Genomic DNA, 27,406 nt, shown 5'->3' with positions numbered 1-27,406 from the left:
CAAACCCTTGGCAATGTGACTTTGCAGTGCCTTCCTTCTACAGGCAGAGTCTCGTTCTCCACCCCAAACTCTGAGCTGACCTTGGAACTTGCTTTGGCCGCTGAGAACTCCGTGTGGTGTACGCATGGTGATAGTGTGCCGGTTTTGAACCTAGATCTCAGGAGACTTTGTGCACTTCCTGGAACACTGCCACCACCCCAAGCACAAGCCCAGGCTAGCCTGTTAGAGGATGATGTCCACAGAGCAGGAACTAGACATCCCAGGCAAGGCTACTGTAGACCAGTCAATCCTCAGTGAAGTCACTAGATAACCCACCAACACACGAGCCCAGCCTAGATTGGCCAAGCCTGACCTGGATCAGAATGGCTCAACTGGCCAGCCAACTCATGAGGAATTATGTTCTTTATGTCAGCAGTCCCCAAACTTCTTGGCCCCAGGGACCAGTTTTGTGGAAGACGTTTTTTCCCACAGATTAAGTGGGGGTGGGGGATGGTCTGGGAATGATTCGAGCACTTTGCATTTACTGTGTGCTTTATTTCTACTACTACTATTACATCAGTTCTACCTCAAATCATCAGGCATTAGATCCTGGAGGTTGGAGACCTCTACTCTAAACCACGTTTTGAGTAATTTGTTATGCAGTCATAGTTAACTGATACATCCCCTTAACTAGTCACCAGGCTGTCCCTTCCCCTCACAATATTTTCTCCTCTCAGAAACCAGAGTGATCTCTCCTCTATTTATTACTCTCCAATGATTTCTTGTTGCAACTGAATGAACTCCAAACTCTGGACTTCAGACTCTGGTCTTTAAGGCTTGACTGATTCCCTCCTCTCCTTCCTCATTCTCCTTCAGTCACAGTGACCATTCTCTCAGTCCCATCAACGTGCCTTTGGTCTTGCTGTCCTCTCTGCTGGAGCAGACCCTCCTATATCTGCACATGGCTGCCTCCTCCACAACCACGTATTAACTCAAATATTTCCTTGGAGAGGCCAGTCTAGCTATAGACATCCTTTCTCCCCATCCTTTGCCCAGTTCTTTACTTCCATTGCACCCTTTTTATTTTCTCAACAGTTGCTGAAAGGTGTTGAGGGACACACTAACTCCTTTAACTAGAACATAAGCTTGCCTGGTGGCTCAGATGGTAAAGAATCTGCCTGCAGCGCAGGAGACCCAGGTTCAATCCACGGGTTGGGAAGATCCCCTGGAGGAGGGAATGGTTACCCGCTCCAGTAGTCTTGCCTGGAGAATTCCATGGACAGAGGAGCCTGGTGGTCTACAGTCCCTGGGGTCACAAAGAGTCAGACATGACTGAGTGACTAAATATGAGCACAAGGCTCCAGGAAAGAAGGAATGGTGTCTTTTTCTGTTTGATGCTCTATTCCCAGTAGTTATAGTTCCTGGCATATAGTAAGTGCTCAATAAATATTTGCTAAATGAGCAAGCCCAAGAGGAAAAAAAAAAAAACCTTTGTGGCATAGCTTACAAATCCTTTGCAAGCATGTGACTTTCTGCTACTGTGCTGGTCAATTCTCTGCACCATGCAGACAGACTACCTGCAGTTACTCCATCACGCTGCCCTGACCTCAGAGCTTTCTGTATACACTGTTCCTCTGGCCTGCCCTTCCTTCGCACACAAAAACATTGGTGACCATTTCCTCATCATTGCGTTAGAAGTTTCATCCTTCAAGGGGCTTTTCTTAAAAATTTTGGTGTTAGCAGATGCAAACTATAATATATAGACTGAATAAACAATAAAGTCCTACTGTATAACACAGGGAACTATAACTATATTCAACATCCTGTGATAAAATGTAATGGAAAAGAATATTAAAATGTATATATGTGTATATATATATAATATATATAATTCTTGCCATACGGCAGAAATTAACACAACTTTGTAAATCAACTATTTGTTGTTGTTCAGTCGTTCAGTCATGTCTGACTCTTTGCGACCCCATGGACTGCAGCAAACCAAGCTTCCCTGTCCTTTACCATCTCCCAGAGTGATGCCATCCAACCATCTAGTCCTCTGTTGTCCCCTTCTCCTCCCACCTTCAGTCTTTCCCAGTCTTGGAGTCTTTTCTAATGTGTTGGCTCTTTGCATCAGGTGGTCAAAGTATTGGAGCTTTAGCTTCAGAATAAGTCTTTCTAATTTCAGTCCTTCTAAATTCAGGATTGATTTCCTTTAGAATTGACTGATTTGGTCTCCTTGCTGTCCAAGGGACTCTCAAGAGTCTTTTCCAACACCACAGTTCAAAAGCATCAATTCTTCAGCATTCAGCCTTCTTTATGGTTCCACTCTCACATCCATACATGACTACTAGAAAAACCATAGCTTTGACTATATGGATCTTTGTTGACAAAGTAGTGTTTCTGCTTTTTAATACACTGTCTAGATCTGTCAACTCTACTTCAATTTAAAAAGAAAAGAAGGGATGGATTTCCCTGGTGGTCCAGTGGCTAAGACTCCGCACTTCCAATGGGGGAAACCTGGGTTTGATCCCTGGTCAGGGAACTAGATCCCACAGGCAACAACTAAGCTCGTATATGCTGCAACCAAGACCTGATACAGAAAATTGCATTTTAAAAAAGGAAGAAATAAAAAGAAAAAGAAAAGGAGATTTCCTCTGTGTCCCACTCCCAGCCCACGGTGGGGTCCTCCTCCTCCAGGTCTCTCTAGGCACTCCACATGCTCACTGCACTACGGCTGATTAACTGGCTGCTCCTCTGTCTTCAGGACTGTATACTCCAGGCTGGCAGTACCTGCCCTTCTTAATGACTGAGCCCCTGCCCCACCCATAGGACCTGTTTGGGATTCTGTAAATATGTGATACGGTCAGAGGCAGATGAAGCAGGTGAGCCAAAGTTCTGCTTTTTCCCGGTGGTATAGCCAAACCTTTGAAGGGTCAGGGAGAATGTGGACCCTGGTGGATTTGAGGAGCTGGGTGATGCAGTGGAGATAGTTACTGGAGTGTTGGAATCACAAATGTGCTGCTATGAATTACCTGACCACTCCATCAGGTGAGAGAGCTCCAGATTAGAAGTCAGAAGGGTGGCACCTCCCCTGGCTCCTTTGTGACACCAGAAAGGCTAGGCTTGCCTCTCTCTGAGCACCTCCCTGCATCTGGGCCTCCTAGTGAGTCATGGAGAAAAAGCTGATGTACAGCTCCAAGCCTGCAGAAACGGACCCAGCAATCTCAGTGGACCACAAGGGGAATACAGAAAGCTTGCGCAATTGGTGAGGGGAGAGAAAATGAATGAATGAATGGAATCCACAGCCATCTTGGAGTCAATCCTTCCTGAGTTCCAGAAAGGAACTCAGTCTTTGGCATCTTATTAGAAAACGGGGCTAGACCCATCTTCATCAATGCGTTTTAAGAGGGCTATGGAAAGGAAACTGGAGAAATAATCAAATGGAACAGTATGACAGAGAGCTGAAAAAAATGGCCATTGTCATATCACAGGCTGCTCTTATTGATGCATCTGACATTTAACTTCTCAAGGCCTTTCATCTGTTCATTTGTTCCTCAGCATACATCCTCCAGAATATGAATATTTATCAGACAATGATGACCAGCTTCTCCTATCTTTCCACTGTGGCCCAAAGGAGAGAAAATAGGCTCACACTGCAGCAAGAGAGAGGCAGATTAGACAGGCAGAAGGACTTCCTGGAGGCAAGAACATTTGATGCAGGAAAAAAGTTGGCAGTGCTTCATGCAGACCACTGAGTCGGCAGGACAAAGTAGATGGCTCTGAAGATGGTTGTGGGCTTTGATTTTGAATGAAATAACACTGATAAAGTGCCTGACACTTGGTGATGCTCAGGAAATACCTTTCTTTCTCATTTTTGAAGAGCTGGTTCTCCCCAAGAACAGGTACTTACTGGAGAGAAACTATTACCTAATCATTTACAACTGGTTTCCTGACATTCTGGCTGTGGGCTCTGTCTAGACATTGCCAGGGCATGGTGCTCTGGGCATGTGTTTCTGACCTGCCTGCAAGCCTAAGGGTCTCCACCTTCCCTTAGGGGAGTTGAGTGGGTGCATGGCGGTGGGCAGAATTGGAAGCCTCCAACTTTAATCTGACTCCCAAGGGCAATGACTCTCAGCGGAGAGAGCCACTCACTCCTGAGGGGTCGCTTTGGAGCTGCGAAGAGGGGCACGGAGATTAAAAAGCATATGGTGGAGACTTCCCTGGTGGTCCAGTGGCTAAGGCTCTGCACTCTGCAAGCAGGGGACAGGGGATGTGAGTTCAATCCCTGGTCGGGGAACTAGATCCCACATGCTGCAACAGAGAGTGTGCATACTGCAACTGAAGACACCATGTACTGCAACTAAAAAAGGAAAAAAGAAAGAATCTTGCATGCTGCCATTGAGACATTCTGCATGGTGCAACTAAGACTCAGCACAACCAAATAAATAAATAAGTAAGTATTTTAAAAGTAAATCCATATTTTAAATAAATCAATAAATAAACATGGTGTAGGGGTGTGGTGGGATCCAAGCCCTTTTCATATATGGAAGCAGAAAGTAAAACCTGGCTAGTGAGGCCCATCTGGAGCGTGGCCACATGTCATGCTCTGGGGGTATGCACTAGCCACTGGGGGCTGAGGGACCGTTTAATTTTTGGACATACCACAAAGGCCATGGATTTGGAGTCAGCATTCTAGACTCAACACCAATCGGCCCAGCTTTCAGGACACCTTCTGAGGGAGCCAGAGCTGGGAAGTCTGAAGCTGCTCCTCATCCACCCCAGGAACTGCGGGAACACACAGGTTTACTGAACTCTTGTGTATCATTGTCTGTGCTTTCGCTTCACACACAGACTCTCGTTTCCTCTTCTCAGGATCCTCCCTCGGCAGGTTCTATCATTAGCCGCATTTGATAGATGAGGAAACCAAGGCCCAGAAAGGGAAGGTAACTTGCCAAAGTCACACAGCTAGTCAGTGGGGCCATTGGAATTTGAACTTACTCGAAATGCTTGCAGGGATGTCAGCTGGCATTTGCTTCATGGTGGGAAGGAAGTGGCTCCGAACCGTCCTGCAGGATTCTCCAGAGGCTCCATCACAGGAGAACAGGAGACGAAGCGAGGACACTCTTCCACCCCAGCCCTGCGGCTTCTTGCCTGTGTGACTCTGAGCCAGCTCCTTGCTCTAGGTGACTTCTTGGAGTAATCCATGTTTACCTGAACAGAGTCCTCCCTCTTCCATTCTCCCAATCCACTCTCCACCCTGCACACCAGAGGACCAGCTTCCCACAGAGTCATGTCCCCCATGGGAGGTGGTGGGGATGGCTGGACAAGACCTGGGGTGTGTGTGTCCCTAACAGCCCCTTACCAGGTTATTGCCCCTGAAATCCCTCTGGAGACTCTTGCTGTTGTTCAGCCACTAAGCTGTGCCTGATTCTTTGCAACTTCATGGACTGCAGCATGCCAGGCTTCCCCGTCCTTCACTATCTCTCAGAGTTTGCTCAAACTCATGTCTATTGAATCGCTGATGCCATCCAACGACCTCATTCTCTGTCACCCCCTTCTCTTCCTGCCTTCAATCTTTCCCAGCATCAGGGTATTTTCCAATGAGTCAGCTCTTTACATCAGGTGGCCAAAGTATTGGAGCTTTAGCATCAGTCCTTACAAAGAATATTCAGGGTTGATTGCCTGTAGGATTGACTGGTTTGGTCTCTTTGCAGTCCAAGGGACTCTCAAGAGTCTCCTCCAGCATCACAGTTCAAAAGCACCAATTATTTGGCACTCATCCTTCCTTATGGTCCAGCTCTCACATTCATACATGACTACTGATAAAACTATAGCTTTGACTATATGAATGCTTGTCATCATTCATGCTGACCAGATTTGTCATAGGTTTTCTTCCAAGGAGCAAGCATCTTTTCATTTCATGGCTGCAGTCACTTTCTGTAGTGATTTTGGAGCCCAAGAAAAGAAAATTTGCCACTGTTTCCATTTTTCCTCCTCTATTTGCCATGAAGTCATAGGACCAGATGCCATGATCTTAGTTTTTTGAATGTTGAGTTTTAAGCCAACTTTTTCACTCTCCTCTTTTACCTTCATCAAGATGCTCTTTAGTTTCTCTTCACTTCCTGCCCTCAGGGTGGTGCCATCTGCATATCTGAGGTTATTGATATTTCTCCTGGCAATCTTGATTCCAGGTTGTGATTCATCCAGCCCAGCGTTTCTCATGATGTACTCTGCATATAAGTTAAATAGGCAGGGTGAATATATACAACCTTGATGTACTCCTTTCCCAATTTGAAACAGTCTGTTGTTCCAGTCCTAACTATTGCTTTTTGACCTGCATACAGGTTTCTCAGAAGGCAGGTAAGGTGGTCTGCTATTCCCATATCTTTAAGAATTTTCCACAGTTTGTGTGATCTACACAGTCAAAGGCTTTAGCATAGTCAATGAAAACAGAAGTCGATGTTTTTCTGGAATTCTCTTGCTTTTTTTATGATTCAGTTGGTGTTGGCAATTTGATCTCTAGTTCCTCTGCCTTTTCTAAATCCAGCTTGAACATCTGGAAGTTCTCAGTTCATGTACTGTTAAAGCCTAGCTTGGAGAATTTTGAGCATTACTTTGCTAGTATGTAAAATAAGCACAATTGTACAGTAGTTTGAACATTCTTTGGCATTCTCTTTCTTTGAGATTAGAATGAAAACTGACCTTTTCCAGTCTTATAGCCACTGTTGAGTTTTCCAAATTTGCTTGCATATAGTGCAGCACTTTAACAGCATCATCTTTTAGGATTTGAAATAGCTCAGCTGGAATTCTATCACCTCCACTAACTTTGTAGTAATGCTTCCTAAGGCCCACTTGAATTCACACTCCAGGATGTCTGGCTCTAGGTGAGTGCTCACACCATCGTTTTATCTGGGTCATTAAGACTTTTTCTGTACAGAGACTGGAGACTTTGGACTCCTATTTCTCACTTCTAAGATTTCTTTTCTAGGGAGTGTTCTTTGGGAGATGGGGAGAAAACCCATAGTTTCTCCTGCATTGGTTCTGACTTGGATGACAAGGACAAAATACTACATCAACACAATGATCCAAGCAGTCTAGCCTTGTTTCCTAATTGCTACTGTCTAAAGCGGGTGCCCCAGGTCTAAAGGGCTAGGTGCGGTATACCAGAGGGTGGCATCTGGTGGTTGAGGATCCAACAGCAGAGTGAGCTCGAGGTGGCTGGGGAGAGGGGCTATTTAGAGGGCCACACTGATGTTTTGGTTGAACACCTTTTTAGCGTCTATCTCTCCTTCGAACATGTGGGGATGGATGTCCACGTTCATTCCCGCATCCTTGCACAGCTTGAGCAAGGTTCGAATGTTGTTCTTGGATAACCTCAGGTATCTGTGTGAGACAAGGCCAAAGAGATCAGTTGAGGGTGGAGTCATCGCAGCTCCAAACTTTACTGAAAAGAGCTTAGATTTAAGCAGCGTCGGTGTGGGGACCTCTGTAAGGACTGGGTCTCCAGACATTTCTGGAGCTGACAGAGGTCTCATAAAAGACTTGGTGGGAGTTTTTACTGGCATAACTCTTTAAAATTTGTTTTTAATTGTAGAATAATTGCTTTACATTGTTGTGTTGGTTTCTGCTGTACAGCATGGATCAGCCGTAAATATATACATACCCACTCCCTCTTGAGCCTCCCTTCCACCCAACCACCCCTATCCCACCTATCTGGGTCATCACAGAGCACTGAAATGAGCTCCCTGTGTTCTATAGCAGTTTCCCATTAGCTATCTAGTTTACGTATGATCGTGTATATATGTAAATGCTACTCTCTCAAATTGTCCCACCCTCTTCTTCCCCCAGTGTGTCCACAAGTTCATTCTCTACATCTGTGTCTCTATTCCTGCCCTTCCAATAGGTTCATAAGTAACATTTTTTCCTAGAAGAGAAAATCAAATATCGTATATTAACACATATATATGGAATCTAGAAAAATGGCATAACTCTTTTGGAAATCATTTGGCAACATTTATGCCAAACAAGTTGCCTCTCCACCAAGTTCATTCACCTCTTCACCAAGTCCTCCCAAACAAGTTCATTATTTTTGATTCCAGTAATTCCACTCTGGTCCTCAACATATCCCAAGACGAGAAGTCAATGGAAGAAAATCTATATAAATAAAAGAATTTATTTTGGGGTTATTGACAGTAAGAAAACAGTAAACTCCATCGGTAGAGGAATGGTCAAGCAAACAATGGAATATTAATTTCAAGAAATCTTCTTAATGTTAAAACATCATTTGCGAGAAGGAGGTGCAATACGGCAGTGACGTTATGCCAAGAGGGGAGGAAAAACCTGAATGCAAATTGTTAGGTGTTGCCTCTTATCACTGCCGTGTGTGTTTAATCTGAGTGAGGCCAAGGGCTGGGGGAAATACAGGACAGTGGAAATAAAGGCTGAGAAAGTTGTAGAAATATAGGTGGGTACTTTTTAACAGTATTCAGACAATTGAAATTAAAACATGGTTTTAAAATATTAGCTAAAGCCCCACCGTTCTGACTTTTAACTGAAGAATAGAACTGATTCCATCCCTGCCATGTGGTTTAGAGAGTATCTCTGCCATCATATCCCTTATCCCACCATCAACCTTGACCTTGCTCTCAGCTTTAGGATAAGGAGGGAAGCCCCTGACTCAGACTGCTTTCAGGACACCTTCTGGTTGGTTACTTTGCTACACATGATAGGGAAAGAGTTGTATATTGTAGAAACTGGGTTTTCTGTCCATTGGAAATGGTCTCCTTTCTCTTTCCTTTTTTTTTTTTTGACCGTACCCATGGCCCACAGGATCTTAGTTCCCTGACTAGGGACTGAGCCCAGACCCTCAGCAGTGAAAGCCTGGAATCCTAATCAGTAGGCCACCAAGGAACTTCCCTTTTCTTTCAAGATCTGCCCAGAGCTTCCTTGTTCTCACAGTCAGCTCCCACCAGTCCTACCTTTGGCTCCAGCCGCAGTCCACCCCATCCCTCCCTGACCAGCCCAGCCCCTGAGGGGAGGATCTCACACACATCTACCTATGCGCCCTCACTAAGATCACAAAGGACAGTTTCATCCTTCTCTTGGATGTTTTTCTAATGGCTTGTTTTTTGCCATCTCCAAATATTCTCTCCCTCTTCCCTGTCCAAGTCTCTTTTCTCCCCACCATGGAGCCCAGGAAGACTATCTTTGGCCAGAGTCAGTTACAACCACGCTCTCAATCTGAAAGCCATGTCCAAGTCATTCAGCCGTGGAAGTGGCAAGAGCCAGAAACCCCCTCTAGTCAACAAGGCTTGCTGCCCATCTTTCAGCCAGTTGGCCATTCCATCCCCCAACCAGTCAGCCAGCAGAGCAGGACTGTGTGATGGGGCCTGTGGATGCCAGGTGTCTGAAACCTGCAGGTGAGTTCGCTGCTGTGAACTCTACAAAGATGACTACCTGATTCTGTTGTCCCATTTCCTACTCTACTGAAGTTTCTGAACCGTGTCAGATAGATGTTTACAGTAAAGAGTAACATCAGGCTGGGGAGGGATGCTCAGATTGGGGCAGAAGCACTGCTGTTGGGTGTTGCTGAAAACCAGTGGGTCTTGTAACTAGGACAAAGAATAGCCAGAAGGGGGACCCCTTGGTAAGAGCATACATGCCAAATGGTTTCATACTCTGTTTATGGTCACTTTAGAGTCTGAAACCCCAAACAGACAGCAGGTCACCCCTGGGAATGGTGGCTACCATCCCAGCAATTCAACACCACAGCATAAAGGAACTTAGGGGAGCTTCCTATTAAAGGCCACAAACAACTCATTCTTTCCTTTGTGAGTAACAGTCATGCTTTCTTTTGTGAAACAAATAGAACTTTGGGGAAGCTTGTGCATGTAGGTGTCCTAAGGCAAGGCATCAAAACACCAGCACCTAAATGTCGTGTTCATTAGTGGACCCACCGGCTTCGGCCCTTTGGGCCTCAAAGCAGAGCACAAGCTGCAGCCACCCTCCCTTGCTCTGGGCTCAGCCCAGGTGTCTTAACCACAGACATGCGTGAGCAGAGCCTAGTCTTGCAGGAAGCACCCAGCCCCACCCGCGCAGGGCGGCTTACCGGCAGCTCAGCACCTCTTCCGGCTTCAACATCTTCACCATCTCCATCTTGGGCTCCGTGCCCTTCTCCATGAGGCTTTTCAGTTTTCGCTCATAAGAGGCATCAGGCATCTTGCTCCCCCACTCTCTGAAGAGGGTTGACTTCCGTTGGGCAAAGGCAGTGTCCTGTAATATGGGTTCTATGATGCTTTGTCGACGGTACGGCATTGGGCGCTGAGTGGACTCTTGAGCAACTGCATCCTTGATGTCTAAGTCTGAAATTAGACAGATGTCACCAGGGAGTTAGATCCTGGTCGGGGTGGTGGTAAGGTGGACAGGAAGGGGATGGGGCCTGGAAGGCTGCATGGGCTTCAAACCTCACCAGATCTAACGTCTTTCCAAAACCTTGGCTGGTTCTCATTCAGCATTTGTTTACTCCCTATTCATCTTATCCTCCTTCCTTTCTCCTTGCCTGTAACTCGCTCCCTTTTTCACTTTTCATTCATTTCCTTCTCTCAATATTCTCTCCTTCCCCAGAGAAAATTCACCTAACGTGAAGTGTAGCCTAGAGGGGGTTTAGGAGAAGGTATCAGAGGAGATCAACTTTGAACTGGGATTTTAAAGGACAAACAGTTTATCACATGATAAAAAGGAAGAAAAGTATTGCAGGCAGGAGGAATGGTGTGCAGAAAGGCACACATATCGTAAATGAAATAGTGAGGGTCTGATGCTACCCAAATGTGGACTTTGTATTGAGTGAAATACTGGTGGGACTAGAGCCTGGCGACCTTAGTTATTTTCTTGTTAAATATACTCTTGTGTATTTTACAGACTTTTGCTTGTATGAGTAGAGTATTTTCTTCCCATTTCTAACTGGTGTGACTGGTATAGAGAAAAGACTACTGTTAAAATTTTTATTTTTCTAGTACACAAATAACCACACCATATAGTATCATTTGGAACCTAGAATTTCTTGAGTTTTGCAGAAACACAATCATATCAGGAGAAAAATGAAAACATATTCCCCTTAATATTTGTAAAAATTATGTACTCTTCTTGACATGTTGCATTTGACACTCTCCAAAACAATGTCAATGATGATGAAGGAAGATATGTTTCATTTTGCTTCTGATTCTAATAAAGTGATTTAACATTCTATCATTTAGAATGATGTGTGCCAGAATTTTTAGAATGCTTTGTAATATTCAGCAGTTTTACTCTTAGTCTACATAAGGTTTTTATTAGCAATAATTGATTGGTTGTTTATTGCTTTTCTATCATCTACTGATACGCTCATATGGCCTTCCTTTAATTTACTGATAAATTATGTTATTAGATATCTTGATATCCTAACCATTTGCAAGCTGCTATAATAAATCCTACTTGGTCATGGCTTATTACTCATTTCATACATGGACATATTTGCCATATTTTCATACATTAAGTCTATTTGCTAAAATTTTAAAAATAGCTTTGCATCCATATTATTGTGAGATTGGTCTGCTTTTTGCCTAATATTTTATTTTTTAAATTTTATTTTTAATTGGAGGATAATTACTGTGGAGGATAATTACAATGTTGTGATGGTTTCCACCATACAGCAACATGAAACAGCCATAGGTGTACATATGCTTTCCCCCACCCAAACTTCCCTCCCACCTCCCTCCTCATCCCACCCCTCTAGATTGTCACAGAGCACCAGCTTTGGGTTCCCTGTATCATACAGTATGGTGGCTTGTCAAATTAATGCAGAAATACCTATATTTTCTTTTTTATTTTTAAATTATGTAAGTACAGTAACACACTTACAGGAGACTTGGAAAATACAGAACAAAGTTACATATGGTTCCACTATATATTACAATTCTTTTTTTAAGTAGATAAATTAAGACATTTAGTTGAAGTTTCAGTATCAAGCTCTCAAAAATTAATAGAGTGAACAGATAGAAAAGTAGAAGGATATAGTAGACCTGAAAAGCACTATGAACCAACTCAACATAATTAAGATTTATACAATTTTCACACAACAACAGGATACAAATTCTATTCAAGTTCCCATAGACTATGAACCAGGAGACTATAAATTGATACATATCCAGGGACATAAAACAAGATGCAAAAATTTCATGATCTGAATGACTGATTCTGAATCATACGGAATCTGTTCTCTTGTCACTGTGGAATTATGTTAGATATCAATATCAAAAGATATTAAAAAATAACCCACATATTTTCAAGTGCAATAGTCATATTGCACTTTACCAAGAGAGATCTTTGACTTAGCCATTGGAAGCCTCAATAAAGTTAAAACTGAAAAAAACACAGAGGGTGATTACAGAGAAGAAAGAATTTAAATGAGAAATGAATACCAAAATGATAAATTAATATTAAAAATACTTAAAAACTATGTATTTGAAAATGAAATGTGCACTTTTAAATTACAGATCTTTATCTAAAAATCATAACCAGGAAAATTAGAAAATAGAAATGTCTATATTCATGTAGCCTGAAATAGCTGAAGTAACCTTGGGATTATTTGATTTTTAATGTTAGGTAGAACTTGGTGTGAAACCATTTGTCCTGGTGCCTTTTTAGTGGGAAGGTGTCTACCATCTTCCAATTTTTACCTCAGGAATTGCTCTAGTCAATTTTTCCACTCTTTATTAGGTCCATTTGATAGTTTATCGTATGAGAAGAAATTATCCATTTATGTTGGCTTTTAGTTCAGTTCAGTTCAGTTTAGCCACTCAGTCGTGTCCAGCTCTCTGCAGCCCCATGGACTGCAGCAGGCCAGGCCTCCCTGTCCATCACCAACTCCTGGAGTTTACTCAAACTCATGTCCATTGCATCGGTGATGCCATCCAACCAGCTCATCCTCTGTTGACCCCTTCTCCTCCAGCCTTCAATCTTTCCCAGCATCAGGGTCTTTTCAGATGAGTCAGTTCTTTGCATCAGGTGGTCAACGTATGGTAGTTTAAGCATCAGCATCAGTCCTTCCAATGAATATTCAGGACCGATTTCCTTTAGCATGGCCTGGTTGGATCTCCTTGATGTCCAAGGGACTCTCAAGAGTCTTCTCCAACACTCTATTATAATTCACTTAAAGTATTTCGTACCTTTGCTTATGCACCCTTTCTCATATAAAATCTTGTACATTTTTGACTCTTCTTTTGACGAGGCTCATGATATACATACTATTTGTCACTTGTCTTTTTAAAAAGCTAGCTTTGGACTTATCCTTTTAGTTACTTTTAATTTTGAATTTCATTCATCTTCAGTTCAGTCGCTCAGTTGTGTCTGACTCTCTGTGACCCCATGAACCACAGCACGCCAGGCCCCCCTGTCCATCACCAACTCCCGCAGTCCACCCAAACCCATGTCCATCGAGTTGATGGTGCCATCCAACCATCTCATCCTCTGTCATCTCCTTCTCCTCCTGCCCTCAATCTTTCCCAGCATCAGGTTCTTTTCCAATGACTCAGCTCTTCGCATCAGGTGGCCAAAGGATTGGAGTTTCAGCTTCAGCGTCAGTCCTTCCAATGAACACCCAGGACTGATCTCCTTAGGATGGACTGGCTGGATGTCCTTGCAGTCCAAGGGACTCTCAAGAGTCTTCTCCAACACCACAGTTCAAAAACATCAATTCTTCGGTGCTCAGCTTTCTTCACAGTCCAACTCTCACATCCATACATGAGCACTAGAAAAACCATAGCCTTGACTAGATGGACCTTGTTGGCAAAGTAATGTCTCTGCTTTTTAATATGCTGTCTAAGTTGGTATTATCTTTCCTTTGAAGGAGTAAGCGTCTTTTAATTTCATGGCTGCAATCACCATCTGCAGTGATTTTGGAGCCCAGAAAAATAAAGTCAGCCACTGTTTCCACTGCTTCCCCATCTATCTGCCATGAAGTGATGGGACCGGATGCCATGATCTTAGTTTTCTGAATGTTGAGCTTTAAGCCAACTTTTTCACTCTCCTCTTTCACTTTCATCAAGAGGCTCTTTAGTTCTTCTTTACTTTCTGCCATAAGGGTGGTGTCATCTGCATATCTGAGGTTATGGATATTTCTCCTGGCAATCTTGATTCCAGCTTGTGCTTCCTCCAGCCCAACTTTTCTTATGATGTACTCTGCATATAAGTTAAATAAGCAGGGTGACAATATACAGCCTTGATGTACTTCTTTTACTATTTGGAACCAGTCTGTTGTTCCATGTCCAGTTCTAACTGTTGCTTCCTGACCTGCATACAGGTTTCTCAAGAGGCAGGTCAGGTGGTCTGGTATCCCCATCTCTTTCAGAATTTTCCACAGTTTATTGTGATCCACACAGTCGAAGGCTTTGGCATAGTCAAGTCAATAAAGCAGAAATAGATGTTTTTCTGGAACTCTCTTGCTTTTTTGATGCTCCAGCAGATGTTGGCAATTTGATCTCTGGTTCCTCTGCCTTTTCTAAAACCAACCTGAACATCTGGAAGTTCACGGTTCACGTATTGCTGAAGCCTGGCTTGGAGAATTTTTTTTTTTAGTTTTTTAAGAATTTATTTATTTTAATTAAGGGATAATTGTGTCAATGTTGTGTTGGTTTCTGCCATACATCAACACAAATCTGCCATAGGTATACATATGTCCCCTCTCTCTTTCTCTTTTTGATTATTTTTTAATTTTTTTCATTTATTTTTATTAGTTGGAGGCTAATTACTTTACAATATTGTAGTGGTTTTTGCCATACATTGACATGAATCAGCCATGGGTTTACATGTGTTCCCCATCCCAATCCCCCCTCCCGCCTCCCTCCCCATCCCATCCCTCTGGGTCTTCCCAGTGCACCAGCCCTGAGCACTTGTCTCATGCATCCAGCCTGGGCTGGTGATCTGTTTCACCCTTGATAGTATACTTGTTTCAATGCTGTTCTCTCAGAACATCCCACGCTTACCTTCTCCCACAGAGTCTAAAAGTCTGTTCTGTACATCTGTGTCTCTTTTTGTTTTGCATATAGGGTTATCGTTACCATCTTTTTAAATTCCATATATGTGCATTAGTATACTGTATTGGTCTTTATCTTTCTGGCTTACTTCACTCTGTATAATGGGCTCCAGTTTCATCCATCTCATTAGAACTGATTCAAATGAATTCTTTTTAATGGCTGAGTAATATTCCATGGTGTATATGTACCATAGCTTCCTTATCCATTCGTCTGCTGATGGGCATCTAGGTTGCTTCCATGTCCTGGCAATTATAAACAGTGCTGCGATGAACATTGGGGTACATGTGTCTCTTTCAGATCTAGTTTCCTTGGTGTGTATTTGGCATTGCCTTTCTTTGGGATTAGAATGAAAACTGACCTTTTCCAGTCCTGTGGTCACTGCTGAGTTTTCCAAATTTGCTGGCATATTGAGTGCAGCACTTTCACAGCGTCATCTTTCAGGATTTGAAATAGCTCAACTGGAATTCCATCACATCCACTAGCTTTGTTCGTAGTGATGCTTCCTGAGGCTCACTTGACTTCACATTTCAGGATGTCTGGCTCTAGGTGAGTGATCATACCATCGTGATTATCTGGGTCATGAAGATCTTTTTTGTACAGTTCTTCTGTGTATTCTTGCCACATCTTCTTAATATCTTCTGCTTCTGTTAGGTCCCTATCATTTCTGTCCTTTATTGAGCCCATCTTTGCATGAAATATTCCCTTGGTATCTCTAATTTTCTTGAAGAGATCTCTAGTCTTTCCCATTCTATTGTTTTCCTCTATTTCTTTGTATTGATCACTGAGAAAGGCTTTCTTATGTCTCCTTGCTATTCTTTGGAACTCTGCATTCAAATGGGAATATCTTTCCTTTTGTCCTTTGCTTTTCACTTCCCGTCTTTTCACAGCTATTTGTAAGGCCTCGTCAGACAGCTATTTTGCTTTTTTGCATTTCTTTTTCTTGGGGATGGTCTTGATTCCTGTCTTCTGTACAATGTCACGAACCTCCATCCATAGTTCATCAGGCATTCTATCAGATCTAGTCCCTTAAATCTATTTCTTACTTCCACTGTATAGTCATAAGGGATTTGATTTAGGTCATACCAGAATGGTCTAGTGGTTTTCTCCACTTTCTTCAATTTCAGTCTGAATTTGGCAATAAAGAGTTCATGATCCAAGCCACAGTCAGCTTCCGATCTTGTTTTTGCTGGCTGTATAGAGCTTCTCCATCTTTGGATGCAAAGAATATAATCAATCTGATTTCTGTGTCGACCATCTGGTGATGTCCATGTGTAGGGTCTTCTCTTGTGTTTTTGAAAGAGGGTGTTCATTCATCTTAGTTGATATTGCATGGATGAACTCTCTTTTTCATATTAGTTATTTCTTCTATGTCATTAAATTTTAAAAAAGTATTACTTTTTTATTTGTTTTATAAAGCCAAGAGCCATTGCTTTCAGTTTTTGCTGTAAATTTTCTTCTAGGCATAAATTTTGCCTTCATCCCATAGATTTTGGTATGAAACAGTCTTATTTCCATTAGTTTTTATCTTTGAAATCATAGTATTTTGGAAGTGTGTTTCTCTTTGTTGAGATTATCTTTTAATTTTATTTCTAATTATTGACTGTAACTGGCCCTAAAATCTTTACTGTTTTGAATGTTAAAGTTTTCTTTTGGTGAATATGCTTTGGCCATATAAAAATGTGTGTTCTCTATTCAAATATAAAGTTGTGGTTTGTTAATTGTGTTGTTAAATTCTTTTAGGCACTTTCTGAAATTATCTATTTGATCTGTCTTGAAAGAGGTATATTGCAATCTCCTACTGTAACTATTTTTGTCAGACTTATTTTGCCTTTCCAAATGTTTATTTAACTACTATTTTTTGGTGTGTGTAGGTTTATGGTTATTATTTACTCTCTCTAGCATTTTAAAATCTCTCTCTTTTACCCTGTTGTTTCTTTTAGCATTAAATCCACCTCATCTGTTTGTGTATCTCTTTGCCTATCCTTTTTAATTCTTTCTAAAAAACATGATTTTAAGTGCCTATCAAGATTTTTATTTTTAAACCAACTATTTCCTAATTTGATGTCTCTGCTCTCTTCTAGAGCATTTTCTTTAGATAAATGAAAAAATGGCTGAGAAACTCCCTAAATATTTCTGACTTTGCAAATATCTTTCATTCACCCTAACAGTAACTTATATATGGACTAAGAATAGGATTGTGAGCCTGTAATAATCAATAGTCTCTAAGTGTCATTTCTAGATTGATGCTAATCTGACATTTTGTTTGTAAGTAAGTTGTTCTTCTTGTAAACTTGCAAGAATTCATGCATAAAATGCAGAAAGTTTACCAGAATACATCTGGGACAGTCTAGACTTTCTATAACATAAATGGAGGGACAATGGCCTAGAGAGAGGCTCTGACTTGCCCAAGGTCTCACAATGAGTCCATGGTTGAACTGGGATCTTTGTGTCCAGTACAGCTTTCTAAACTGACAGCTGGCCCCTGAGAAAGTGATGGGGTCAGGTGGCATCAGCAGTCTGTTTATGCATGGTGGAAATTGGTACCATGTTCCAGGAGAATTGTGAGTTACACATTTTTATTGACACAAATGGAAATCCCTTGGAGAAAGGGCCATGGACTTTCTTGAGACATTTGATCCTCTTCTGGATCAAAGCAGGTCTCATGCAGGGAAAATGAGTACTAAAATGAATGGTAATGAGAATTAGACATATTGGCTAACATTTATTGAGTAACTTATGTTTCAGGCAGTTTTCTAAAGGCTTTCTAGGGAGGGGGCACTACAGTCTCACAACCACATCACACCCATTGATCAAATAAGAACGTGGAAGATCAGAGAGATTAAGTCATGTGACCAAGATGCCAGGAAAACGTGAACCCCGGTTATCAATGCCTTTTTCTGGGAGCCTGTCCTGGCTACCCTCCCATATTTCTGAGTCCATGGCTGAACAGATACATTAGACTTCTGGTGAGCTATGTTTGGGACTCTAGGAGTTGACTCTACAATCACCCAGAGACAGAGGGGGTAACTGCACCCCAACCCTTTGCATTAGGAATACACCCTTGCCTGGCACTGACAGAATGCTCTGAGCATAGGCGGGCAAGAAGAGAAAGCCAAATGAATTCCATTTTCTTAGCCTAGATGCTCAGACTTCGTCAAGATTTACTTTGCAAGTGTGTTCCAATGCTTTCCCAGCATCTTTTAGTGGCCCTTAACCACAGTCGCCTTTTAAGAATTTAGATCCAACTTCATAAACTTTTCCCATGACTTGTGATTGCATTCAATTAGGACTGTGTTTTGGAAAGGCCAATCTGAGATTTCTGTTTTCAGCCAAGGTGTGGTAACAGGAACTAGATATATCTTTCTGTCTCAAGCAATTAAACATTGGGGCCTGATAGGTGAAATGGCATTTTTCAGACGTTGGCAATACAGGGCAGTGATCCTTTAGAAAATGAAACAGAAGGGGGGAGTCCCACAAGAGCCCCAGCTGATGGCTGGAAGATGCTTTAGGTTTGCAGCATGGGTAGAGAAAACCTAGATAGGAGTCTAGCCATTTCCCTGAGTTGAGGAGAGAGAAGAGACAATTTAGCTAGAATCTACAGGGCAGAGCAGTATGGAGAGCTGCAGACATCTGCACAGGCTTCTCTAAGTTGCTAATAGGATGTGCAGGAGAGGAAGCTACACAGATAGAATTGGTGGACAAGCGTTAGAACTGCTGGTTCTTGAAAAGGACGCCAATTATTTGGGTGCTGAGTGGGGCTGAGGGAGGTTAGTAAGAGATGTTCTGGCTAGAGTATTTCTCCTTGTTTGGGATTGGTAGGTACATACTGCTGTTTTTAAAATGGAAGACTAACAAGGACCTACGGTACAGCGCAGGGAACTCTGCTCAATGTTATGTGGTAGCCTGGGTGGGAGGGGAGTTTGGGGAAGCATGGATACATGTACTTGTATGGCTGAACCCCTGTATATGTATCCTGTATCCCTGCATGTGCATTTGCTGTCCGTCTGAAACTATGACAACATTGTTAATCCGCTATACTCCAATATACAGTAAAACGTTTTTAAAAAATGTTTTTGAAAGAATGCTTTTTCTTGATCCACACTTATCCTTCTTAGACTTTTGCCATAGCCCTTAACTGCCTCTACACCCTTCCTAGAGGCTGCTTTGTCTTGATCTTGACTCCCAAGCCAGATCCTGCTCAGTCATTTCAGGCCTCCTGACAGCTTTCACAGCAGTGCCCACTCAGTCCTGGTGCCACACGTGGGTGCCCAGGTGGTTGCTGGATGCCTCTGAACAGCGGCCCATTGTCTGCGTGAGCACCTGCTGACCCCCAGTGGCCACTGGCTGTATTACATCCGGAGAGGGATGCCTGCTCTCTGACAGGGTGGCTTTGTTGGGGACAGGGCTGGGCAGATAGATGCAGGAGGCACTGCAGAGGACCCAAGGGCTGGTAAGTCAGCCTGCCCTGTTGGCATCCTTGTGCAGTGAGATGGAAAAAATTAATCGACTTGTGTGAAAGTTTCTCTTAGGGAAGGAACTGCCTTTGTTTAGGAAAATATCTTTTTTTCCAGACTACATTGAAAAAAATGCTTTTTTTTTACAGACCACATTGAGTGTGGAACGAGACAGTGGAACCAAGTGATCCCTTGAGGTAAGAAGGCAGTGGGAATGTGTGGGGCAGAGAAGGCAGAGGATAGGGGAGAAGGGAGAGGAAAGAGAGAAGAAGAGGGAGAGCTGGGCAGAACCAGGATTAGAGTGAGACAGACAAGGTACTCAGGGGGCGAAAATAAAGGAGGTGTTTGTTCTCAGGCTCATGAAAGGGCAAGGTGGGCGCCTGAGAGAGACCACCTTCTTAAATTTTGTGTCCTGGGTGCCTAGCTTGTCTGACCTTAGTCCTAGTCTTGGAGTTGAGCAAAACATCTGGAAACCACCCCAGCAGGAAATAAGAGTCATCAGGGAAATCTCCTGATGGCAGGGGACAAAGGACTTTGAAGAACGAGAGGCATCATAATAGACTTCTAATATGTTTGCCGTGTAAGTCTGTGATGTAATTATTTACCTCTGTTGCCCCAAACCTTCAGTAAAGTTTGCTGACAAGCAATGGCTTCATGTGAGAGGTCTGGGGAGAAGGGATGTGTTCCCTGTCTGGGTTGGCAGAGAGCAGGGAGAAGGAAATAGTCCTGGAAGTGAGATCCACAGATGCTCAGCCTCCCGGCAGGACCAGGACACAGAGAACAACGAGAAACTTGGGGAAGGGGTGGGGCTTCCCATAGGGCATAAGTTGAACTCCTTCCATTTTTTTAAAAATAAACTTTTTATTTTGGAATACTTTTAGATTTATAGAAGAGAAGAGTTGCAAAGACAACTCTTACAGACAGCTCCTTATACATCCTCCCCCTAACGTTAACATCTTACATAAGCCAGGAATGAGATATTAACATGGGCATGTTACAGAGTTTTTTTCTGGATTTTACCAATTCTTTCACTGAATAACTAGTCTAGGATTCAGTCCTGGATCTTGTGTTGCATTTAGAGTCAATCATATTTACGTCTAACTGGCAAGTTACCACAATTTGGTTACAATGGCTCTGGTGAATTAAATGAAAAAGAAATAAGGATTTTTTTTTTTGTTGGGCAGAGTGGGGGGCAACACAGGAGAACTCGCAACCCCTATTCCAAGCCTCTTGCCCCTCTTCCTTTGAGCTAATTGGAAATCCCGTCCAGAATTTTTTTTTTTTTTTTTTACCATATACCTCCATCCCAAAAGGCCAGGTGCAATAAATGCATCTGTTATTCCAACACAGCCCACTTGAGAATGTCAGCAAAATGTTTACAGAGAAGTACCATATGCTTCCAGGTGGCTCAGTGGTAAAGAATTTGCCTGCAGTGAAGGAGGTGCAGGAGATGTGGGTTTGATCCCTGGGTTGGGAAGATTCCTTGGAGTAGGAAATAGCAACCCACTCCAGTATTCTTGCCTGGAGAATCCCATGGACAAAGGTGCATCGAGGGCTATAGTGCATGGGGTCACAAAGAGTCAGACTCGACTGAGCAACTGAGCCCTTTGCACGCAGCCCTTTGCTAACATCTATTGAGTACCTACTCTGCATCTGGTGGAGTGTGGTCTGTGCCTCAACTTACTAAAATACCACACTATACTGTGAGGCTGGTTGTGTAATTGTTGCATTTTGCGGATGTGAAAACTAGACCCCACAGATGGAGTGACTTGCTTGGGATTATACAACCCTGAGTTTGTTATCCTTTGGTGGGGCTGGGACTCAAACACAGTCAGTCTTAGCAATAAGTATCTGGCATAGCCCAAGCCCACTTCTTCTTGGGTACTAGCATCACCTGGTAGGTTTCAGGCCAGCAGCTGTGGTACCTTCTGCAGCGCCTTGACACTGTCACAGTATCTAAACTAGTTAGATCATTTGGACATGAGGGTGATGTCACCAAAATGACTTCAGGAACCCAGGGGGACACGATACTAGCTTCCTGAGAAGAAACTCCCCCTCCCCCGGGTGCCAGCTGAGGCTTGACGCCCACTTGTCTCCTGTCCAGGTCACACCCCCTGAAGCTGTGATCCCTAGTCATGGGGGTTCCTGCATCCACAGAGGTGAGGTTGACATAGATGGTGCTGCCTTAAGGACGGTGCCATCTCTTGGCCCCTCTGATAGGAGGGCAACGGCGAGGACAATTCTGCACCGAGGTACTTCCCTTACCAGATATCCTGGGTGTGTCCCTGGAGTTGATGCTCGGGGTCAGGCTGCTGAGGCGTTTTCCTTTTGCTTCCACTCTGTAGAGCCTTCGGTACAGGGCAGAGGTTTCGTCCTCCTTCTTGGAGTTTTGCCCTGAGGCCTGGGAGGAGATCTGGAGAGATGTTATAGGCTAGAGAATGGGTTCTGGCTCAGCTTCCTTCATCCCCCAGTGAGCGAGTTCAAGGGTTGGCTGAAGGGCAGATGAGGGGGACCCCAGGAGAGGCTGACTCTAGGTACTGGGTCCCTGGGACAGGAACGCACACTGGTGTCTGCTCACCAACTTCTCTCTTCTGTCCCCAGAGCTCATGAGGGACCCTGGAGACCACAGCCATCGCTGGTTGTCCCCCCTTTCCAATGGCACTCCTGAGTGGTTTAGGGGAGGGAGGTGGTACCCAGGAAGAACGAGCCCTACCACAGGTCTTCCCACTGGGATTGCACAGTGCGTTGGGTGGGAGCTGGCTGGCTGGAGGGGGTGGGTGATCTATGTGGGTGCTAGTGTGTGGCGGGGATGAAGTTTAGAGCTCCACATTTAAAAGAAAAAGTAGCCAATTCCGTGCAAGAGCAGAGTGGGTGCCCCCTCCTCCGTGTGGAGGGGCTGGGGTAGGTGGGGTGAATCACCTGCTCAGAGAACGCCACCTGTTTGTTCCCTTGGCTCCTGCGGCGGGCTCCCTGACGTTTTAGGGCAGTTTTGGTTTTCTTTTCTTCCTTCGCAGGTTCTGCCAAGCCTATCCCTGCCGTGGGCTTGTTCTTCTGAACAACAGGGAGAAAAGCCCTGTGGCCGCCTCAGTGGGCCCAGGACAGCCCTGCACCCCACAGGGGGGAAGGACCACCCAACCTTAGCACCTACTCTTGTCCTACCGTCCCCCCTTGTGGCCCCTCTGCCTCCAGACACAGCTGGTGTCCTCATCGCACTACCCGAAATACGACCTTCCAACGCCAGGCGTGGCGGTCCCTCTCCACTTCAGAGTCCATCACTAGCTCCCTATCACCCTCCACCCTCCACTCTCCAGCTTGGGAGGAATTCCTTCCAGCCCTCACATGGCCTTGCTAGCTGCCACTTCCCTACATGACCTCCAGTCTTCGAGGCCAGCCAGCGTGCTCCCTTCCCTCTTCACCCAACCCCCATCCCATCTTGTCCTCCCGGAGCTGTCATCACAACTCCTCCTGCCTTTCTCTTTCCCCGGATGCTCCTGTCTGTCTGGTGAGAATGGAAGGCCAGGTAAGTGCAGCAAGTCCATTCCAGGCATGTATGCTTGGCTCACAGCTACCAGGAGGACCCGGTAAAAGAGTAAGTTTCATTAGTAAGTTTCATCGGGGCCCAGGAGGGGAGGGGCCACAGAGGTGCATCCAGGCCCATCCTTAATGGGTAGACTTGGGGTGCTGGAGCATAGCAGGGAAACTGAACCGACTGGATCTCCTCTTGGGGTTTGCTGCGGGGTCTGAGGGTTGTGCAGAGATGACTGAGACTGGTCTCCAGGGCTGACGGCCCGGCTTGCAATCCTGCTCTCTGGCTGAGTGGCCGAGTGACCTTGAGCAAGGGACGGCTCTGTGTGAGGTTTAGTTCCCTTATCTGAGGATGGGGATGGTAGCAGAAGCTACTTCACAGGGTTACGGTGGGAAATAATGAATTACTGTGGGGAAGTGCTGAGCGCGCCCTGATTGTTAGCAGCGCTCTGTGAATGGAAGGAGGGTTTTGATAAGCCAGTCTGGGTGTGTGGAAGGAAGCTGTCCAAAGACCATCTAAGGAGTGGGTACTAGTTACCTTCAGGGTTTTGTGGGGCTTAGTAGGAGAAGGGGTGCAAGCTGGGTCCAGGGCTGATACTCCTAGTTGATTAGAGAGAAACTAAGGCCAGTTACTCCGAGAGTGGTCCACCTCCCTCCTTTCCCCTCTCAACCTTCAACCTCTCTTCAACAGCTGCCTGAGTAGCTACAGCCCCCTCTTTTGAAGGAAGCTGAGTGGAACTGATTTGGTACCACAGATCCATCAGGAAACAGCCACAGAAACTGACTTGGTGGCCCCTGTGCCCGAGACCTTAAATCTCAGGGGTCTTCTTTTATGACAAATGTTCACAAGGGGCACAGCCCTCTGGGTAGACTATAACCCAGAGGTTACAGTGCTGAAGTGGGGAAAAGCCTGGACTGCCAGGAGAAGGGAGACAAGGGCACAGACAGCCCCCCCCAACTGTCTTCACTAAAGGGTCCCCTGCCACCTGCCATCCGAGACCTGCCATCCAAGACCTGCCACGGAAGCATCACCCTCTCTCTCAGGAGCTTCTTTCAAAATCCAAATGCTTCTGGAAAGGGTAACGATGCTTGAAGATTTAATTGTATCTTGAAAGAAAATTTGTTCCCTTTCTGGGTCCAAAATTATTTACAAGAAAAGCCACATAGAAGCTACAGCTGTGAAAACATTATTAGAATATAAGCTTAGCAGGAAGAGACGGGATCAAGTATATTCATCAAGGGAGTGAGTCAGATTCCTGTAACTGAGTTCTGAGAAGCCCAGCAGTCAAGCCCTAACACCTCCCCCCAGAAATGAGGGGTAATTGGTAGGGTAGGTAAATCACTAACTCCTTAGAGTAAAATATGTTTGCCAGATGTGTTTACGTGTATCTGATGAAACTAGCACTCCAGATCACTTTGATCGTGTGTTAGCTGCTCAGTCGTGTTTGACTCTCTGCGATCCCGTGGACTGCAGCCCACCAGGCTCCTCCATCCATGGGATTCCCCAGGCAAGAATATTGCAATGGGTTGCCATTCCCTTCTCCAGGGGATCTTCCCAACCCAGGGATTGAACCTGGGTGTCCTACATCACGGGCAGATTCTTTACTATCTGAGCCACCCTCAGTTAATGACTCTAATGATAAATAAACATACAACCAGAACAGAAGCTCCCCTGAAAGGCAGGGGCCGGTGAACTGGGAGAAGCAGGCAAAGACAGGTGGTGACAAAGGTGTGTGGGGGAGTGGGCCTGATAGCCCATGAGCTGGGGAACTGGGTATGTCTGAGTCTGTGCCCTGGCTTAGACCCTCACTAGCTCTGTGAGCTCAAGCAAATTATTCCTCTTCATTTCAGCTTCCTTATCCTTTAGCTGGTGGGTAAGATCAATGTCTGCCTTGAAGCCTTGCTGGGAGCAGTTGACCAGACAACTCACTGCAATGCCAAGCGCAGGGCCTGGCACACAGCAAATGCTCAGTAAAAGATATCACTGTTGTTAGTAACGCCGTTTTCATCCATTTTTTCTCTGGGGGCCAGGGGAGTCAAGATCAGGTGGCCTCCTCTGCTGAAGAGACCAGTTTCCAAGGGTATGGCTTGATTTTCTGTAGATGAGGGGACCAAAGGGGAACTCTTGAGGGAAACTGGGGCAAAACTGGTCGTTCCTGGAGAAAGAGAGAAAAGTGGTGTTGCAGACTGTTTCGTGTGCCCCCCTCCCCCTAAATTCACACGTTGAAATCCTAATTCCTAATGTGATAATGTTGGGGAGGTGGGGCCTTCGGGAGGTGGTGAGGTCAGGAGGGTGGAGCCCTCATAAATGGGATTAGGACCTTAGAAAAGAGGCCCTGGAGAGCACTCCTGTCTCTTCCTCTTTACGGGAACATAGCAAGAAGCAGCCATCTATGAACCACAAAGCAGGTCTTCATCAGATATCAAACCTGCTGGCACCTAGGTCTGGGACTTCCCAACCTCTCAGTTGGGAAGAAAGAAATTTCTGTTGTTTCTGAGCCACCTGGTGTATGGCATGTGATTGTAGCAGCCCAAATGGACTAAGACAGGCAGTTAAACTAAGTTCTCATGAAGGATAGAAAGGAAGAGGTTCCCAGGTGGCGCTAGTGGTAAGGAACCTGCCCGCCAATGCAGGAGATGGAAGAGACACAGGTTTGATCCCTGGCTAAGGAAAATCCCCTGGAGGAGGGAATGGCAACCCACTCCAGCATTCTTGCCTAGAGAATCCCATGAACAGAGGAGCCTGGCGGGCTACGGTCAGTGGGGTCCCAAAGAGTTGGACTCAACTGAGTGTCTGAGGTTTTTGTGTTATCAGGAGTCACAGTGGGGACAGTGGAGATGGAAGATGCCCTCTGACCCTGGGGCTATCACAAGGCTGGAAGTGCCTGGGGACAATGGGAAGGACACATAAGCAAGACCCTAGAAGCAATTGTCCCTCAGCCCTTCTGAAACGCTGACAGAGACAGCTTTAATGTCTCTCATTAAGTGAAACCTCAGTGAAACTAGACAGGATTCTTCCTGACAGTAGACCCTTGACCTCCCCTTTCCTAGAACAATTTCTTTAGAAAATTTACACTTGTAAATTCCTTTTCTGCCCCTTTGCAATATAAATCTTCTCCCAGTCTCTTGCCCAGGTTTACGATCCAGGAATGTTTTTCTCCAGATGCTGGGTCAGGAAGAGCCCCTGAAGGAGGGCATGGCAACCCACTCCGGTATTCTTGCCTGGAAAATTCCATGGACAGAGGAGCCTGGTGGGCTACAGTCCAGGCTCGCAAGAGTCAGACACACAAGCAGGCAGAGAGCCAACCTTTGAAATGCGAACACAGCATCCCCCCCTCCCAGTCTCTGTGGCAGGCTAGGAGATTAACTACACGGGGGATCCGGGATCGTTAGCAAACAAGGACAGCTTGATCCCGTGGACAACCTCCCCCACGCCCTCCAGCACCCTCCTACGGGCTCACCCCCGTGCTGCAAACCCGCCCCTCGCCCCATTCCATCAGGCTTCAGTCGCCCTGAATGAAGCCCTCCTTGCAGGTTTTCTGAGGCAGTACGCACCTGGAGAGCTTGCTTCTTCTTTCCCTGCCTCCGCTCCATCCACTCCAGCACCCGCGTGAGGTCTGACATCCGCCTCTCCTCGGCCGTCCTCCACACGAGCTTCCTCTCCGTGGGCAGGGAGTGCCTCCAGTCCTCTGACTTCTCTGCCATCCTGGAGCCCCGGTCCTGCCGTGGGCGGGAAGGTGGCACACGCCCGCTTTGTTGGGCCCTCTGCCTCTGGTTGTGGGTCCTGGATGACTCAGACGGTGCGGTGTTCTCCTCTAGACATGAGCATACATGTGAACATAAAGGGCAGTGTTGGGGCAGAGCCGGGGATACTGGCCTCCATGGGTAAGAGGTCCAGAGGCTGATTGTGAGGTCATTGCCAGGCTGTCGGTGGGGGTCAGGGTGGAGCAGGCTGTTGGTTTCCCCACGTGGATCCTGTCCCTCTGTTGTAGCCACGGGTTCTGGGAAACAAACTCACTCAGAAGGACAATGCAGATAGTGGAGTGCAGTTCACTACACCGGCGGGTCCAAGGCAGAGTCTCCTCTTAGCCAAGGACCTGGGCCAGTTTTTGTGAAAACCTTATGTACTCTAAGTGTATAAGATTCCCTGAAACTAGTCTGAACAAAGGAAAAAGAAAGATACAATCAAAGTTCACCGATGATCATATGCCTTAAGCCTAGGTAGTTAACAGTGGACAATTATCAATAGGCCTGTGGTCATACCCCAGTAAGCATAATAGAATATATGTTCTATTCGGTTACACAGATAATTAGGGTATTCTTTTAGGCGATGGAGAGCCCTGGGGCTCTTGCTTCTGGGGGCCTCGTTTTCCAGTTGGT

The 27,406-nt window shown here is 45.1% G+C and overlaps 1 protein-coding gene across 1 annotated transcript; it reads right to left on the bottom strand.

Annotated features, from left to right (window-relative positions):
* Positions 1 to 7,065: 7,065 nt before the first annotated feature.
* On the bottom strand, positions 7,066 to 26,860 carry C4H16orf78 (chromosome 4 C16orf78 homolog). The gene is made up of 5 exons (XM_043897487.1): positions 26,582 to 26,860; positions 22,421 to 22,552; positions 21,767 to 21,914; positions 10,088 to 10,340; positions 7,066 to 7,362 (listed from the first exon to the last, which is right to left on the bottom strand). Exons 1-5 carry the CDS (start codon positions 26,729 to 26,731, stop codon positions 7,215 to 7,217), a joined length of 831 nt encoding a protein of 276 aa, XP_043753422.1. The 5' UTR covers positions 26,732 to 26,860; the 3' UTR covers positions 7,066 to 7,214.
* Positions 26,861 to 27,406: the final 546 nt, after the last annotated feature.

The sequence above is a fragment of the Cervus elaphus genome, chromosome 4 (genome assembly GCF_910594005.1).
Source record: "Cervus elaphus chromosome 4, mCerEla1.1, whole genome shotgun sequence".
NCBI classification, from domain to species: Eukaryota; Metazoa; Chordata; class Mammalia; order Artiodactyla; family Cervidae; genus Cervus; species Cervus elaphus.
Note: the sequence above shows the minus strand (reverse complement) of the source record. Positions and strands in the feature narration are given on the sequence as shown.